Source organism: Stegostoma tigrinum, chromosome 2 (assembly GCF_030684315.1).
Source record: "Stegostoma tigrinum isolate sSteTig4 chromosome 2, sSteTig4.hap1, whole genome shotgun sequence".
Classification (NCBI taxonomy): Eukaryota; Metazoa; Chordata; class Chondrichthyes; order Orectolobiformes; family Stegostomatidae; genus Stegostoma; species Stegostoma tigrinum.
The window spans coordinates 120464703-120483077 of record NC_081355.1 but is presented as its reverse complement, the minus strand read 5'-3'; the positions used below and the strand labels follow the sequence as shown (position 1 = coordinate 120483077).

Genomic DNA, 18375 nt, shown 5'->3' with positions numbered 1-18375 from the left:
ATTATTTGGAAGAGCAAGGGGCATTTGGGGTACTTTACTGCAAAATTTCCTCCAGTTCAGCGTGGACTTGTTGGGCCAAAGGGCCTGTTTCCATAGTGTAGGGATTCTCTGAAAAGCACCCATTAACCAGTATTATGTTTTTGGTCATTCAGCTAATTTTGAATGAATGTTGCTACTGCCCTTTTATTCAAAATCAGTACACATCACAGATATGTAAATGTGTAAAATGCATGTTGGAACCCTAGAGCACATCAGCCCATTTCTACAAACTTCCAGCAAGGTAAGCATGGTGTTGCCTCAAGAAATTCAAGGTGGCTTTCCAGTAATTAACTGGTATTTGTTCTTATGACTATCAATTTTGTCACTAATTATTGTTTCTTAAAAAGAAAAAAAAAGTCCCTACCACAGATATTAAACTGACTGATTTGCTGGGCTCATTCTTAAAAGATAATGGGAACTGCAGATGCTGGAGAATTCCAAGATAATAAAATGTGAGGCTGGATGAACACAGCAGGCCAAGCAGCATCTCAGGAGCACAAAAGCTGACGTTTCGGGCCTAGACCCTTCATCAGAGAGGGGGATGGGGAGAGGGAACTGGAATAAATAGGGAGAGAGGGGGAGGCGGACCGAAGATGGAGAGTAAAGAAGATAGGTGGAGAGAGTGTAGGTGGGGAGGTAGGGAGGGGATAGGTCAGTCCAGGGAAGACGGGCAGGTCAAGGAGGTGGGATGAGGTTAGTAGGTAGATGAGGGTGCGGCTTGGGGTGGGAGGAAGGGATGGGTGAGAGGAAGAACCAGTTAGGGAGGCAGAGACAGGTTGGACTGGTTTTGGGATGCAGTGGGTGGCGGGGAGAGCTGGGCTGGTTGTGTGGTGCAGTGGGGGGAGGGGACGAACTGGGCTGGTTTAGGGATGCAGTAGGGGAAGGGGGAGATTTTGAAACTGGTGAAGTCCACATTGATACCATATGGCTGCAGGGTTCCCAGGCGGAATATGAGTTGCTGTTCCTGCAACCTTCGGGTGGCATCATTGTGGCAGTGCAGGAGGCCCATGATGGACATGTCATCTAGAGAATGGGAGGGGGAGTGGAAATGGTTTGCGACTGGGAGGTGCAGTGGTTTGTTGCGAACCGAGCGGAGGTGTTCTGCAAAGCGGTCTCCAAGCCTTCCTCCCACCCCAAGCCACACCCCCATCTACCTACTAACCTCATCCCACCTCCTTGACCTGTCCGTCTTCCCTGGACTGACCTATCCCCTCCCTACCTCCCCACCTATACTCTCTCCACCTATCTTCTTTACTCTCCATCTTCGGTCCGCCTCCCCCTCTCTCCCTATTTATTCCAGTTCCCTCTCCCCATCCCCCTCTCTGATGAAGGGTCTAGGCCCGAAACGTCAGCTTTTGTGCTCCTGAGATGCTGCTTGGCCTGCTGTGTTCATCCAGCCTCACATTTTATTATCATTCTTAAAAGATGTTGGTTTTCATACATCGCCAGATTTCCTTCCAGCTCTCACACCGTGCATTTTTCATCAATCCTGGGTCAAACACCAGGATCTCACTACCCAATGGCAAATTGTGGGCACCTTCACTATTAGAACTGAAATTGCTCAAGAGACATTTCAACACCATTTGGTCAGAAAGTCAGAGTCATATTCTTTTGTAAGAATATGGTCAGAAAGGGTTGGAGTTAGGATGCAAAATTCTAGTTGTGGCTTAACCAAAGCTTTACACAGGAACAACATAACTTCAGAGGCAACAAAATGTGAGGCTGGATGAACACAGCAGGCCAAGCAGCATCTCAGGAGCACAAAAGCTGACGTTTCGGGCCTAGACCCGCAGGATCCACAGACTGAACACCCAGTTCCACTCAGCTTTACTGGACCCTGCGACCTAACTTCAGAGGCCATTATTTATGGAGTTCAGGATCCTATGTTTTGTCAACCACCCTTTCAGTATGTACTGTCATCTTCAAATGATCTATGCACATGAAAGCCTAGGTGCTCTGTTCCTGCATACATATTAGAATTGCATCAATAAGTCCTTATTTATTCCCTCTTTCAAAATTCACTACCTCATACCTCCGTATTAAATTCCAATTGCTGTCCTGGGTCCTGGTACAGTGAATCAGCATCACCCTCACTGTCTGCAATGCTTCCAAGTTTAATTAAGTCAAATTTTGAGGTTTTTCTGCAATGTAACATTATTTGTATTTTTAATTACATGTTATTATCACTACATCTTGGGAAACACAATCATTCACCATCCTATAGACTAAAAAAAAGTTTGCCACAACTCACTGTTTCCTGTCCTTAAGCTAATATTTTAACCAAGTCAACTCGGACACTCCTATTCTAGGAGTTTCAATTCTCTTAATAAGCATATGCTGACACACTGAATTAAACTAAAAAGAAATCCAGTAGTACAAATTCAGATTTCCTACCACTACCTCCACCTCTGCCATTCAACGGTTTTAGTTTATTCACCTCCACATCAAAATCTGGAAGTCCAATTCTGAATACTGATCAAGCACTAAGTAAAGAATTACCTAATAATAGATTAAAAGGTTAATTATTTAAAATCAGTTTGAACTTGTGTCCCCTTGTCATGTACTTCTAATAAGGCAATTTGGTGGAGTAGCATTCCTGTCACTGAACTAATAATTCAGAGGTGGAGGCTAATAATCTGGGGATATGGGTTCCAAATTCCAATATGACACCTGGAGCAATACTTAATAAAGGAAATCTGAAATTGTAAGCTAGCATCAGTAACGGTGGCCATGAAACTGATTATTGTTCATCGTAAAAATAACATTAAGTTTACTAATGTCTTTGGAGAAAGGAACACTACCACTTTTACCTGACCTGGCCTAGCTGTCACTATGGATCTATTATAGAATGGTTGGTGCTTAAACCTGCCCTTAGAGGGCCTAGGAAGCCATTCAGTTCATAAGCAGTTAGGGATGGGCAATGAACACCCTCCTCATGCCAGAAAAGAGTCAAAACTTAAACTTTAGATTTGTTTCCCTTTCAAGAGGATCTCCACAATCTTTCCAACTAAAACTTTTACTCATGCGTTTCCTCAAAAGCCAGGCCACTGACAGTTTAGATTAACCTTCTCCACAACATCTCTCATACTTAAACATCTCCCTTGTGTTTCAACACAATCTCAAAGAAGACAGAGTATTCAAAAGGTATGATCTGACACAAGAACCATGCAATTTGATCATAGCCAAAATGGGGGAAGAATGGCCTTGTGGAATTATCACTGGACTGTTAATCTAGAGACCCAGGATACATCACAGCAGATGGTGGAATTTGAATTCAATAAATATCTGGATTTGAGAGTCTAAGGATGACCAAGGATCCGTTGGTTGATTGTTGAAAAAACCCATCTGGTTCACTAATGCCCTTTTAGGGAAGGAAACTGCCATCCTTACCTGGTCTGGCCTACATGCGACTCCAGACCCACAGCAATGTGGTTGGTCTGAACTGCCCTCTGGGCAATAAGTGCTGCCTAGCCAACAATTCCTTCAACACAGGAATGAATAAAGAAATAGTTAGAAAATATTGGAAGGGCTATGTAGTTTAACTTCGTATTGGTTTAGTTTATCACAGCTCTAGATTAGCTTTTGGCACTGATTCTATTAAGACTCCAGAGTCTTTTTCCATTTCTTGGCTCAACAATTTAACATTCTTACTGGCCATGAAAAGCATTATAAATACAAATCTTTCTTCCACATATATTGTTTACTTCTTGATTTCGCATGGGTTTTATTACTTGGAAGAATGAAATTGCAGCTAAAATTTCATTTGTAATCTGGCTATTCTGACCAATTCATGATGCTTCTCCAGCTCCACTGGAAACTGATTCAAGCAATCAGCAAATGAGTCTGGATTCACCTGCTCAGGGATGTTATAACGCTTTATAACGCACCTCCGGAACAGGTGGGACTCAGATTTTGGGTCTCTTGACTCAGTATTTCTTGCCCATCCCTAGGTGCTGTTGAGATAGTGGTGCTGAGCTGCCCTCTTGAACCACTGTGGTTGGCACACAATGCAATTAGGAAGAGAATTCAGAGTAATTCTGCCTAGCAATAGGGGACCAAAAATGAGAGAGCACTAAACTGGACAAATTAGAGCTCTGGGAGAAAAAAAAAGATCGCGTGGCAGTACTAGCTTGGTGATGCTGTTTATGAAAACTGTTCTGCTCATGAGTAAGCACTGCAGTGCACTTTAAAGAGGAAAAGAAATTGAACCACCTGAAATGTGAGCAGCCAGCTATGAATGGGGTATATAATGCAGCAGCTTTTAAAGCAATTTTAACACAAGGCTATTCAACGTAAAGCATAATTCCTTAATGAGATTCGATTACTTGGCATCAATGTACTCTGGGTGATTGTTAAAACAAAATTCTTGGGATAATTGTTCTGTGGGGATTTCAACCACTGTTTGTATGTTATGCTATTTACTTCATGTTTAGTTCTGGTTTGGGGTGCAAGATGAACTTAAAAATCCATAACCTAAAGAACAGATCGTGCACGCAAAGAATACAGGAAATCGAGCAACTTGCCAACAGCCATGTCGTGTGTGGGTTCTTCTGCACTTGAGACTATCCATGATCCAAGCAAATAAGAACCTGTACCATTGACAGCCAAGAAACAAACAGTGAGCTCATCAAGGATAGAGAAGTAGTCAGCACTTGCTGGAAGAAGCACTTTTGAGAACATTCTCAATCCCAATCCAATGGAGGTTGAAAAGACCATCTGAGAGCTTAGAAATAACAAGGCTATTGATTAGGTGGGATCCCTACACAACTTGTGCATGGATACTTATCTGGAATCAGTACAACACAACTTCGACATCAAGACAAAATCTGATTGCAGTAACTAGAGAGGTTTCCAGTTTCCTGCAAAATGAAAGGTCATACAAAAATCGGACTCAAATCACCTTCAACCAAAGGCTGAAAAGCTCTTACTGAAATTACAACATGAATTCTGGCCATTAATTATCACTGAGGAAATGATCACGGCAAGTCTTAAAAAGAAATACAAAGAACAGTAGTAACCAGGCCTTCTTAGAGCTCACAAAGTCTTTGATTCTGTTGCATATTCAGTGATACTCCAGTTACATACTGCCAGAGCCTCTGGCGTTTGACCTCATTAGCCCATGTTTGAACAAAGGCAGTAAAGAGCTGAACTCCGGATGTGAGATGGTAGTGTCTGTCCTTGTCATCAAGGGCATATTTGACCAAGTGTGACATAAAGCATCCAATCAAAACTGGAGTCAAAGGGAAACACAGATTTAAAAAAACCTAGCACCCATCCCTTCCTCCCACCCCAAGCCGCACCCCCAGCTACCTACTAACCTCATCCCACCTCCTTGACCTGTCCGTCTTCCCTGGACTGACCTATCCCCTCCCTACCTCCCCACCTACACTCTCTCCACCTATCTTCTTTACTCTCCATCTTCGGTCCGCCTCCCCCTCTCTCCCTATTTATTCTAGTTCCCTCCCCCCATCCCCCTCTCTGATGAAGGGTCTAGGCCCGAAACGTCAGCTTTTGTGCTCCTGGAGATGCTGCTTGGCCTGCTGTGTTCATCCAGCCTCACATTTTATTAACAAAGAAAAGATGGTTGCATTAGTTGGAATCTGGTCACCTCAACTCTATGACATGACTGCAGAGGTTCCTCAGAATAGTGCGGAAGTCCAAATAGCTGAAGAACTCAAGTACTTTGCATCAGTCTTCACAGTGAAAGGCATGATTAGTATCCCAACAATTAAGGAGAGTCAGGGGGCAGAGTTGAGTATGGGAGACAATACAAAAGAGAAAGCGCTAGAAAAACTAAAAGGTCTGAAAATTGATAAATCTCCTGGCCCCGATGGGCTACATCCTAGAGTTCTGAGGGAGGTGGCTGAGGAAATAGGGGAGGCTTTTGTTGTGATCTTTCAAAAGTCACTGGAGACTGGGAAAGTCCCAAATGATTGGAAAATCACTGTTGTAACCCCTTTGTTTGAGAAAGGATCAAGACAAAAAGATGGAAAATTATAGACGGATTAGCCTAACCTCGGTTGTTGGTAAAATTCTAGAATCCATCATTAAGGATGAGGTTTCTAAATTCTTGGAAGTGCAGGGTCAGATTAGAACAACTCAGCATGGATTTAGTAAGGGGAGGTAGTGCCTGACAAACCTGTTACAATTCTTTGAAGGGAGGTAACAAGTAGGTTAGACCAGGGAAACCCAGTGGATGTTATCTATCTAGACGTCCAAAAGGCCTTTGATAAGGTGCCTCACGGGAGGCTGCTGAGTAAGGTGAGGGTCCATGGCGTTCGAGGTGAGCTACTGGTATGGATCGAGGATTGGCTGTCTGACAGAAGGCAGAGAGTTGGGATAAAAGGCTCTTTTTCGGAATGGCAACTGGTGTCCTGCAGGGTTCAGTGTTGGGGCCGCAGCTGTTCACTTTATACGTTAATGATGTGGATGAAGGGACGGGGGGCATTCTGGCGAAGTTTGCCAATGATACGAAGATAGGTGGACAGGCAGGTAGTACTAAGATGGTGGGGAGGCTGCAGGAAGATTTAGACAGTTTAGGAGTGTGGTCCAGGAAATGGCTGATGAAATTCAACATGAGCAAATGCGAGGTTTTGCACTTTGGGAAAAAGAATACAGGCATGGACTATTTTCTAAAATGGTGAGAAAATTCATAAAGCCGAAGTACAAAGGGATCTGGGAGTGTTGGTCCAGAATTCTCTGAATGTTAACTTGCAGGCTGAGTCCATGAATAAGAAAACGAATGTAATGTTGTCACTTATCTCAAGACGGTTGGAATATAAAAGTAGCAATGTGCTTTCAAGACTTTATAAAGCACTAATTAGGCCCCATTTAGAATACTTTGTCCAATTTTGGCCCCCACATCTCAGGGAGGACATAGTGACACTTGAGCATGTCCAGAGATTCACACGGATAATCCCTAGAATGGTAGGCCTAACATATGATGAACAGCTGAGGATCCTGGAATTGTATTCATTAATTTAGAAGGTTGAGGGGAGATCTAATAGAAACATGTAAGATAATGTATGGCTTAGAAAGGGTGGATGCTGGAAGGTTGTTTCCATTAGGCGGGGAGACTAGGACCCGTGCGCATAGCCTTAGAATTAGAGGGGGTAAATTTAAAATGGAAACGAGGAGACATTTCTTCAGCCAGAGAGTGGTGGGCCTGTGGAATTCATTGCCACTGAGTGCAGGGGAGGTCGGGATGTTAAGGCAGAGACTGAAATTCTTGATCTCGCAAGGAATTAAATGGCTATGGGGAGCGTGCGGTTAAGTGGAGTTGAAATGCCCATTAGCCATGATTAAATGGCGGACTGGACTTGACCCATTAGCCATGATTAAATGGCGGACTAGACTTGACTGGCCTTACTTCCAATCCTTTGGGATTATGGTCCCAACCACATTCAGTTGTTCAATATACTTTCTTTCTATTGAAAGTTCAGAAGAGGGATGTTATTTGATGGATTGTATAATTTCCATTTGCAACTCAAATACTAAAGCAATCCACGTCCAAATACAGCAAGACTTGGACAATATTCTGGCTGGGGCTGACAAATGTCACTCAATATATCTTTAAACAAACAAGTGCCAGACAATGACCATCTCCAACAAAAAAAAAAGCTAACCGTTGCCTCTCATCATTTGTCACCGAAACCCCAATTTTGTGGGAGTAACTTCAGACTCACAACGAAGCTGGATTTTGCCATATACATATTCTGGCTTCAACAGCAGTTTACAGACTAGGAATCCAATACTATGTAGTTCACCTTCTGACTCACCAAAGCTTGTCCACCATTTACAAGCCACAAGTCAGGAGTGTGATGGAATAATCCCCACTTGACTGGAAAGGTGTAGTTTCAACAATACTCAAAAGCTCGACACCATCCAGGACAAAGCAGCCTGCTTGATTGGCACATCCAAAAACAAGAACATTCAACTCCTTCCACCACTGAGACAGTAATAGCAGCATGTCCATCTAGGAGATATAACGAAACAACTCACCAAGGCTCCTGAGGCAGCACCTTCCAAACCCATTGCCACTATCTTCTAGAAGGACAAGGGCAGCAGATCTAGAAGACCACCAATGGCAAGCTCCCATCCAAACCACTCACCATCCTGACTTGGAACAGCATTACCATCCCTTCACGGTCAGTGGATCAAAATTCTGGAACTCCCAACATCCCCCCAGCAATTGAGTGTACCTACACAAAATATTCTGCAGTGGATCATGGCATCAGCTCACCGTTATCTTCACGTGGACAATTCAGGATAAGTAATAAATGCAGGCCCAGATAGGAAAGCCCACATAGAATAAGTTAAATTTTGAGATTCAGGCTAAATAAAAGAGAGAAACTGGGCCATTTTTAATTAACACGGTGTGGAGCAGGATGAACACAGCAGGCCGAGCAGCATCGAAACGTCAGCCTTCCTGCTCCTCTGATGCTGCTTGGCCTGCTGTGTTCATCCAGCTCCACACCTTGTTATCCCAGATTCTCCAGCATTGGCAGTTCCTACTATCTCTGTAGCTATTTTTAATTATCCTTATTGATGCATAGTGCATGTTATCATAATATATAAGAGCAAATAAAGTAATTATATCACTAGTTTCTGTTTGTAGATTTGAGATTTAGTAATAATAATAATAAAATAATTAGAGACAAGAAAACATTGCCTGAAGTTCTCTTAAAACAACCAACATGACATTATGCAGGCTCATTTTAACTATCTTACTACGATTATAAGTTTACATTCAACAAACACCTCTTCCTACTGTTTTCTTCTTTGATAGTTTTACCTATATTTTCTGATCCTTTGAAGCAGTGTAATGAAGTTGAAGACAAGGAAATCAATGCCAGTCATTTTTACAAGTCTAAACAACACCAGAACAACTTATTCCAGCACCAAAGTAAAACGTCAAAAAGCTTATTTTGTCACTCTCAAGTCATTCTATTACTTAATAGAAGAATTTCTTAAATTTGCTTTTTTTTGGGAACAGTGTTAAAACTGTACATTTGCACTTTGTAGGACCATTTAACTGTTTAATATTGGCAAAAATAAATTCAGTTAGAGAAAATATCCAAGTGCAGTTTTTATGCAATTCCAATGTACTGCCTTATAATGAATTCTATAAGTTACAAGTTGAGTATCCCAATATGAGCTGCTCCAGTTGTTACAAAGTTGGGTACGGTACTCATGATTTGGAAAGGCAGGAATCTAGGATTTGTTTGTAAAAGAAGGGAAAAAGAAAAAGAAAGAGTGCATGGCTCCTTTAAAAGGTAAAGTACTTTTCTAAGCTTAGATTTATACAGAAATGTGTCTAAGCAGACAGTTCTGAAATTGAAACACGTATCAATTGGTTGTGAGATTGAAAACCTTAGGCTTGTTTTCATGTTTTGGCAACTAGCTAGAATCAACCAATTAATTTTAACCAAGCACTTAGCAATTGAAAGCAAATTGAATTTAAATCTGATTGTTTTGACAACATTGCACCAACGTTATTGTAAAAAAAAAACTGATATGTCATTCAAGGTATATAAAGGAGTTTTTTTTAAAAAAATTGGTGCAAGAGCAAACTGCCATCTGGGAAATAAACATTTAGCTCTCACAAGAAATCGTCAAGCGCTCCGGGGAGAGCAGCAATCTTCTAGCTGAGAATCCTCACAGAAGACTTCACATGGCCAGATCAGTAGAAGAAAGGTGTTTATGACTCAAGAACATTAGATGGAAGGCATGTATACTTTGAGAGTTGACATTTTAATTTGTTTTCTTACTACTTGGGTTTATATAAGGGAGGTTTGTATTCATTGGAACAGCATACCAGTAGAACTTAGTTCAGTTAGGGAATAGTTATTAGTTAAGGGGGAATTGTTTAGTTTTTTGGTAATTCTGTTAATTAGTTCACTATTAAGGTTAAATAAATAAATTACTACTTGTTACTTAAAGCAAATACCAGGGAGTTTCTTTCATTTAACCTCCTTTTCTCTGTAACAGTTTAACTGGTTATGCAAGGTGAGGTGAGCTTCTCTGCGTATTTTGGGTTTAAAATCAGAAGGGATCTCTGGTACCACCACTACAGATTGGAGGATTGGGGGGGGTGAAAGAGAATAGGTTGTTGTTCGAGTTTTGATTTTAATTATCAAAGGATTTGACCTCCCCTTCCTAACACATGGTGAAAATGTACGTTTCGATGACAAAATGTCTGAAACATGAGCTGGATGTCACAATCACAATAAGCTTGGTCACCTCCTTTCCTCTTTAACCCATTCCTCAAAACCTAAACTTTTTGATCAAATATTTGGTATAACAATCATACATCTTAAATTAAGACTCAGGCTGAAAAATTTTAAATGACGGCTCAGCATTTATTCTCATTTTCCTTATTGAAGTATGGTGAATATCTTTATAATCGACAATTAAATATTCCCATCACAGTTTAGTGCTCATAGATGTTGACATTTCAACAGTAAATAGAAACAGATGAAGTCATAAGAAAATATTAAAAACTGTTACCTGAAAGCTATTAAACACAGCATGACAAAATCAGGCCCACTTCAACTACCACACAGTGGATACAGTTTTACTTTCAAACAATATTTGATAATGATGTGAAGCACCTTGGGACATTTGACTACATTAAATACGCTGAATGAATACAAGTTGTTGCAGTTTAGGAAAGTCTACATTAATTCCAAACTTTTAAAACATGTGTTTTAAGACATTACTTCATACTTAGATTCTCTTTATACATTTTAATTTTAGGAAAAATGTCATGAGTTCATCCCCCAGGTGAGAAAACCCATAATTCAAAAATATTGAATTAGTGTCAAATCCGTATTAGACCACATGCCCTAGGAACCAAGCCAAGGCTAAACACATTTCACTCAAACTATTAAGAATGAAATCCTGTATCTCACTTGTTTTTTTTAAATATCAAAATTCCAGGCCCCAAAAATGACAATATTATAGCTAACTAAACTAACCAGTGCAAGAAAAAGAGAGAATTCATACAGTATATGTTAAAAAATCAACTTCATGTATTAATTAGTATCCTAGTAACTAGATATGTGTGCACCCTCAACCTCAACACTTTCAAGAAATGCTATGAGTTCTCCATACTAACCGGGACCAGAAATTGTGTTTCTCATCTGTACAGGGATATTTGATAGTTTTACCTCAATCCTTTCCCAGGCTAAATTGTGCATTACGCCAAATAGTATCCCAAGGGTGAAAGCCACATTTAACTCCTGTTGATTTCAAAATATATAATCTTGATGTAATGGTGTAACCTAAAGACAGGCAACAATTAAGACTGTATTTTGTAGACATGATAATATTTTTCCCTCTCCAGGACTACAAGCTCATTCTGCACAGGGGCTGGTGATGGTATTGTTCAGTGGTTGTGGGGGGGGGAATGGGGGCTGGGGCAGGGACAATGAGAGTTCAGAGGAAGAGAGAAAAAAAAGGAAGAAGGAACAATTGTCAGTGAGTCAGTCAAGCGTGTCCTGCATTTTTAATGCAGATCATAAGAGAGTGATCTGCTCTGGTCTCAAAATCTTCTTGCTGCCCTGCTCCTCATAGACCTCAAATTCCTCAATACTTCAAAAAGGTTAGAATTCCAGGAGAGTTTGGCTTAAAAGCAACATTTCGGTATAAATCAAAATGATCTTGTGAGGGAAAACAAACATCCTGAAATTGGATACTTCTCACACACTTCAGAGTTGTTGGATTCAAAGCAATTCACTCGAATGATCCCATCTGGAACGTATCTGTTGACTTTTCAATGCTAACTCCCTCTAATGAAACTTGAAGCTAACCACCCAATTAAAAAGTTGGAAAATGCCTTATGGGTTCACACAATATCTGCAAAGCTAGTTTCAGATCTATTTTAAAATTTTAAACTTCAAATTTCACTGCATTAGCCAGAAGGAATTCAAATGAAGGGAGTTTAGAACCTTACTAAAAATAAGGAAAAATTCAAACATTTAAATCTTAGCTCGAGTATCATTGCCATGAATTGTTTGGAAAGTTCTTACGACACCACTTATCTATATAGTATTTCTTTAACAGAAGATAGTTGGTGTTATGTTATTAAGCCTCCTCATATTTTGCAAAAAAAAAGGCTGCATTTCATTGCAACAACAGGAGTATCACCTACTGGCTGGAGTTCGCAAGAGCCCTGCATGCCTCTTTCAAGCTAGGCACACCACATTAAGTGGCCTCTCGTCTGCAACAAGAAGAACAAGGGTTTTTACATGACTATCCAATTCATCACCACGCTTGCATAACCATACTTCAGATTACAAAACTTGGAAACAAGACAAACATAACCTCCGAACATCTCACACATTCAAAGTAACAGCATTTCACGTGAATCTACTAACAACCTTACTCCTTGTTCAGATGGAATTATTACCCTTTTGAAGTAAAATCGGGATACAGGTGAGAAGATGGCAGGATCCCACCCAGAATTGTCTGTCTCATTAAATGACCTCTCCCACTTCAATCTCATCATAGGGCAGGGTATTAAATTCTGAACAAACAGGTTTTTAAATGAAAAGTTGAAAGAAGAGAGATTTAGTACAACAACTAAACTCAGGAATGAAAGTCAAAAGGCATGATGCAGGTGTCAGTTATTTACTTATCAGTTATCAAGGTTTGCTGTTTTTAGCACTCCAATGATATCTGGCAATATCAAAAAAATTCTACCCTGTATCAATGTCACAAGTGTCCTTTCCTTCTTCTCTAAGCAGTCTGTATAAAACCCAACACTAGATTTTTCAGAAGGCGGACAGGTTCATTGGGATGAAAAAAAACAATTAAATGGCATCCATGTTAAAAATTGGAGTGTAAATTTAAGGCATGGAATAGCTTGAACAGAAAGAGTAACAGTCCAGCACAGTATGAAAATTCAAACTGGATGCAAAAAAAATTTGCTATAAAAATTCAACTCATTACTACCCACTTTACAAATCTGTATTCAATAGTTTGGATCCAATGCATTGCTACCACAAGAGATTTGCTCTTTTATTAACTGCGACAAATATAGTTAGTTTTAAATGACAACAGAACAGGCAATGCCTTCAAAACTCATTACTACAGCACATAATCATTGACATTTTTCTTGGTTGTTGAGCTGAAGGGCCTGTTCCTACACTGTAGGGATTCTAACGATGATTCTATGATTACTTTCAGTCACTGCAGTGGACAATCTGTAGAAATATGGTTGATCCTGCAAGAAGTAATTTTAAAATAATTTTGTAGGTCACTGCAATTATTCAGTCTCGATTAGATTTTTTTTAAAAAATGGACTTCAAAAACCTTTCAATGTTAATTACAACAGATATATCCATTTTAAATTGTGGTAATAGAATTGTTCAAGATTCACATAAAAACATGCCAGGTTTTGCTCTGCTAATAGCTGTCTCAAACACCTTGAAAGGCCTCACTAACTTTGTAAAAGCACACAAAAAATATTGTTTGGCATTTCTTTTCACAAAGAACTGCTTAACAGAACAGTGACATTACATTACATTACTTGATTTGTAGTAAAGACCACTTAGACATTCCTACACCAATATTCATCTGCATTAGGTTCCAGAATCCGAATTACACCCAAGTAGCATTTTCCCCCCAACGTGTAGAATCAGTAATGCAGCATTTCACTGCTACATCAAATCAGGTTTAAACCAAAGAATCATTGCAAACATGATAAAACAAAACATAGTACATAATTCATCTCAGGTGGAACGGCAAATTAAAATGCAATACACAGAGTACAACATGCTTGAAGTACAAGCAAACCTTACCCAATGATCTGTCCTTTGTCTGGTTAGTTGATCGAACAACTGGTAGACTTGCCCGCAAACGGGTCCCTCTGTTAAAGGTGTGAGATGCTTCTGGATCTGCCATTGCCTCGAAGGAATCCGCTGAGGTGACAGAGAGATGTTCAGCCTGGTCCCTGAGACCAGACTGGGAGCTTCTTAAATGCTTTGGGCTTCTACTCTGGAAGAAGATAAACACAGATTTTTTACATTAGTATACAAGTCAAATCACATTTTGTGTAACCAAAACACGGATTACAAACCTGAAAACAAGCAAAGCACAACCTCGGAATACCATGCATTGTTAGAAATAACAGCATTTCATGTTAATCAAATTTCAGCCACCATTACAGTTGAAATATCATTTTTTTGAACTGATACGTTTTCACAACAGCCAGCCACAAACTTTGACAAGGAATGCAGCGGAGTTCAGACCTCAAAGCTAAAGCCTGCGATAGCAAATCCCAGAAGTAACATTACTTAAAAACCAAATTCCCTTCCCCTTTTACTGGGATGAATGGTCTCATGAGTGAAAAGATGAATGCTATACGTAAATGGGGAATATATTTAGACATTGGTCTATACTTTCCCATAAGACTAATGTTGGATAAAAGGTGATGGCCTAGTGGTCTATCACTGGACTGTTAATCCAGTGACATTCTGGGGCATGGGTTTGAATCTCACCATAGCATATGGTGAAATGGAAATTCAATAAATATCTGGAATTAGCAATCTAATGATGACTGTGAATCCACTGCTGATTAGTGAACCAGATGGGTTTTTCTGACCAATGTCCATTAGGGACCAAAATTGACAGTTACCTGGTCTGGCCTACATGCAACTCCAAACCCACAGCAATATGGTTGACTCTGAACTGCCCTCTGGTCAATTAAGGATGGGAAATAAAATGTTGCCTAGCCAGCAATGCCCTCATCCATAAATGAATAAAAGGAAAAGAAAATTATGATCCGTAAAGCTAGGCAAAAGGAATAGTGTAGTGATTGGAACGAGGTCAGCCAGGTGGACCAGAAATGATACAAAAGTACCCTGCAAGCGGGTATTAACCTGGTCCAATCATGAAGTCCTGGCTGAAAGATATAAACAGGAGTACCAGAGGTTCTGTCCATTCTAGGAGCCTGCTCTGACCTAGCAGGGTCAGCGCCATACACAATGCATGTGTAAGTAAAGGATGACTAGATATTGGGATGCTGGCCTTCATGGAGTTATTTCAGACAGCAAAACTAAAAATGGCAACAAGAGACATTTCTATAAATCACAAGACTCCTCATTTTCCTGCTGTTTTCAGGAAAAGAAACTGAACCGCAAAGAAAGGTTAACTGTTACGTCTGGACATCTCTTAATAGCACTTTAAAAAGCTGCTCGACAGACAATGTGTATGTAGTGTGATTGACCTTAGCTATTATTTTGTCTCTCTATTTTCAGTAAACCACACTTCCCTACTGCCTCAAAGCATAGCTGAAATACAAAATAAAATTACAAAAATTACATCCAACTATATAGTTGGATGTAAGGGACATCATATGGTTGTCGGATTAACGAGGGTAAATACAAATTGGCCAATTTGATTGTACCTTTTATGCACAGATGACAAGAATTGGCTGGCTTGAGTTGTCTAGAAGTACACAGAAGTTACAAGAGCTAAGTCTATGCCAAAGGAACTATATTAAAGGCCTGCATGTTTCACATTTTAAATTCTCTGTCGTTTCATAAATAAATATCAATTTAACCTGGGCCGGCACTTATGGAAACCAATGTGCTATTTAACAAGTACATAGACAACCAGATTATCTCTCATTTTTAAATTAATTGATGGAATTTTGAATTGTTAACTCAGTCATATTTTCACTATTGTTATCCAACTATTGCGTTCCCAAATAGAGCTTTATAGGTTATTCCTATGTGAACAAGCCTTCTGAAGGGTAATTCTCTCTATCTCTTACCATGCCTTCAGTGCAAATGGTGGCCGTTGCATAGATTCACAACTGCATAAGCACTGTCTCCTTTAGATAGTCACGATATCACAACTTGTCATCATGTTCTCATTTAAAAGGATACCTGCCTTGCTCTCAGTCAGCATGCATGTTCAGTCTGTTATGCAGAAGTAACATCCAGTAACAGATGATATACAGGTCTGTGATATGAGAGGGGTATATTAGGAATGCATGTTGAGCTAATAAACTTCACGACAGTCTCAAGTCACTAGCTAATAAAAGGCAGTACTCAAGCCCTATTATACTGCCAGTTTGGCATAAACAACCAATGCTTTCTCCAGGAGATAGAATAACTGCAGATGCTGGAATCAGAGACAGAACAGTGCAGAGCTGGAGGAACACAGCAGCTCAGGCAGCAGAGGAGCAGAAAAGTTGACGTCTTGGGTTGGGCACAAGACCAACACAGGTGTTGGTCTTGTAAACCAGAAATTGTGGGTTTGAACACCACCGGTGCCTAACAGTACATTCATTACTATGTCCAGTTTTCTTTGCTGAAATAATAGTAGGGGGACCCAGAACAGAAATTCCAAGCAACAGTATTTATTTAGCGTATAAATCAGAGCTGACAATTATAGAAATAGAGTATGGCACACTGGCCTCAGCGATGTAGAGGTCTGACACCAACTCTCCAACACCTACTCCTAACGTCCCCGGATCACGACCCCACCCCAGAACACCAAACCATCCACAACCTCATCACCTCAGGTGACCTCCCACCCACAGCCTCCAATCTCAGCATCGCCCACTTCCATCTCCTTCCCAAAAATCCACAAACCCGACAGCCCAGTCGACCCATTGAAACTTATCTCCACCTGTCTGGACTCCATTTTCTCCCCCTTGGTCCAGGAACTCACTACCTACGTCTGTGACACCACCCACACCCTCCACCTCCTCCAGAACTTCCAATTTCCTGGTCCCCAACACCTCATCTTTACCATGGACGTCCAGTTCCTTACACCTGCATCCCTCATGTAGATGGCCTATAGGCCCTCCGCTTTTTCCTGTCCAACAGGCCTGACCAGTCCCCCTCCACTGACACCCTCATCTGCTTAGCTGAACTCATCCTCACCCTCAACAACTTCTTTAATTCCTCCCACTTCCTACAGACAAAGGGAGCTATGCCTGCCTCTTTGTAGGGTACGTGGAACAATCCCTCTTCCGTACCTACACGGGCCCTAAACCCCACCTCTTCCTCCATTACATTGATGACTGTATTGGCACCGCCTCAAGGTCTCACGGAGGAGCTTGAACAGTTCATTCACTTCACCAACACCTTCCACCCCAACCCTAAGTTCACGTGGACCATCTCTGACACCTCTCTCCCCGTCTCTGGCAACCACCTAGAAACCGATATCTATTTCAAGCCCACCGACTCCCACACCTACTGAAAATACACCTCCTCCCACCTAACTTCCTGCAAAAAATAAAAAACCATCCCCTGTTCCCAATTCCTTCGCCTCTGCCGCATCCGCTCCCAGGATGAGCATTCCACTCCTGTACATCTCAGATGTCTTTGTTTTCAAGGACTGCAACATTCCCCCCCGCTCCCCCTCAGTGGTCGAGAACGTCCTCAACCATGTCTCCCGCATTTCCCGCGACTCATCCCTCACATTCTCTTTCCGTAATAACAACCAAAACAGAATACCCTCAAGTACCACCCCACCAACCTCCAGACCCAACGCATCATCCTCCAACACTTCTGCCATGTGCAATCCAACCTCAAGAGACATTCTTCCCCCTCGCTACCCTAATCTGCCTTCCAGAGGGATCATTCTCTGTGCCTCCCTTGTCCGCTCCACACTCGGCACTTTGCCCTGCAACTGCAGGAAGTGCTACACCTGCCCCCACATCTCCTCCCTCACCCCCACCCCAGGCCCCAAGAAGACTTTCCACATCAAGCAGATGTTCACCTGCACATCTGCCAATGTGGTATACTGCATCCACTGTACCCGGCGTGGCCCCCTCTACATTGGGGAAACCAAGTGAAGGCTTGGGGGACCGCTTTGCAGAACACCTATGCTCGGTTCGCAACAAACAATTGCACCTCCCAGTCGGAAACCATTTCAACTCCGCCTCCCATTCCACAGATGACATGTCCATCATGGGCCTCCTGCTGTGCCACAACAATGCGACTGGAAGGTTGCAGGAACAGCAACTCATTCTGCTTGGGAACCCTACTGCCCAAAAGGTATCAATGTGGACCTCAAGCTTCAAAAGCTCTCCTTCACCAACCGCATCCCAAAACCAGCCCAGCTCATCCCGCCTCCCCGGTCCTTCCTCCCATCTATCCCCTCCTCCCACCACAAGCCCCACCCCCATCTCCTACCTACTGACCTCATCTGTCCCCTTGACTTGTCCATCCTCCCTGGACTGACCTATCTCCTCCCTCCCTACCTACACTCACCTTTACTGGCTCCATCCCCACCTCTTTGACCAGTCTGTCACTTCTCCACGTATTTTTCCTCTATCCATCTTCTATCCGCCTCCCCCCTCTCCTTATCTAT

General features: G+C 41.5%; 1 protein-coding gene across 15 annotated transcripts in view; it reads right to left on the bottom strand.

Moving 5' to 3' along the window:
- LOC125462689 (sickle tail protein-like) overlaps nt 1-18375 on the bottom strand; it is a 614365-nt gene that overhangs the window by 163169 nt on the left and 432821 nt on the right. For all 15 annotated transcript variants that reach the window (XM_048552953.2, XM_048553021.2, XM_048552929.2 and 12 more), the window contains one exon: nt 13845-14040. In XM_048552953.2, coding sequence (XP_048408910.1) covers nt 13845-14040 — 196 coding nt within the window. The remainder of the gene's footprint in view (nt 1-13844; nt 14041-18375) is intronic.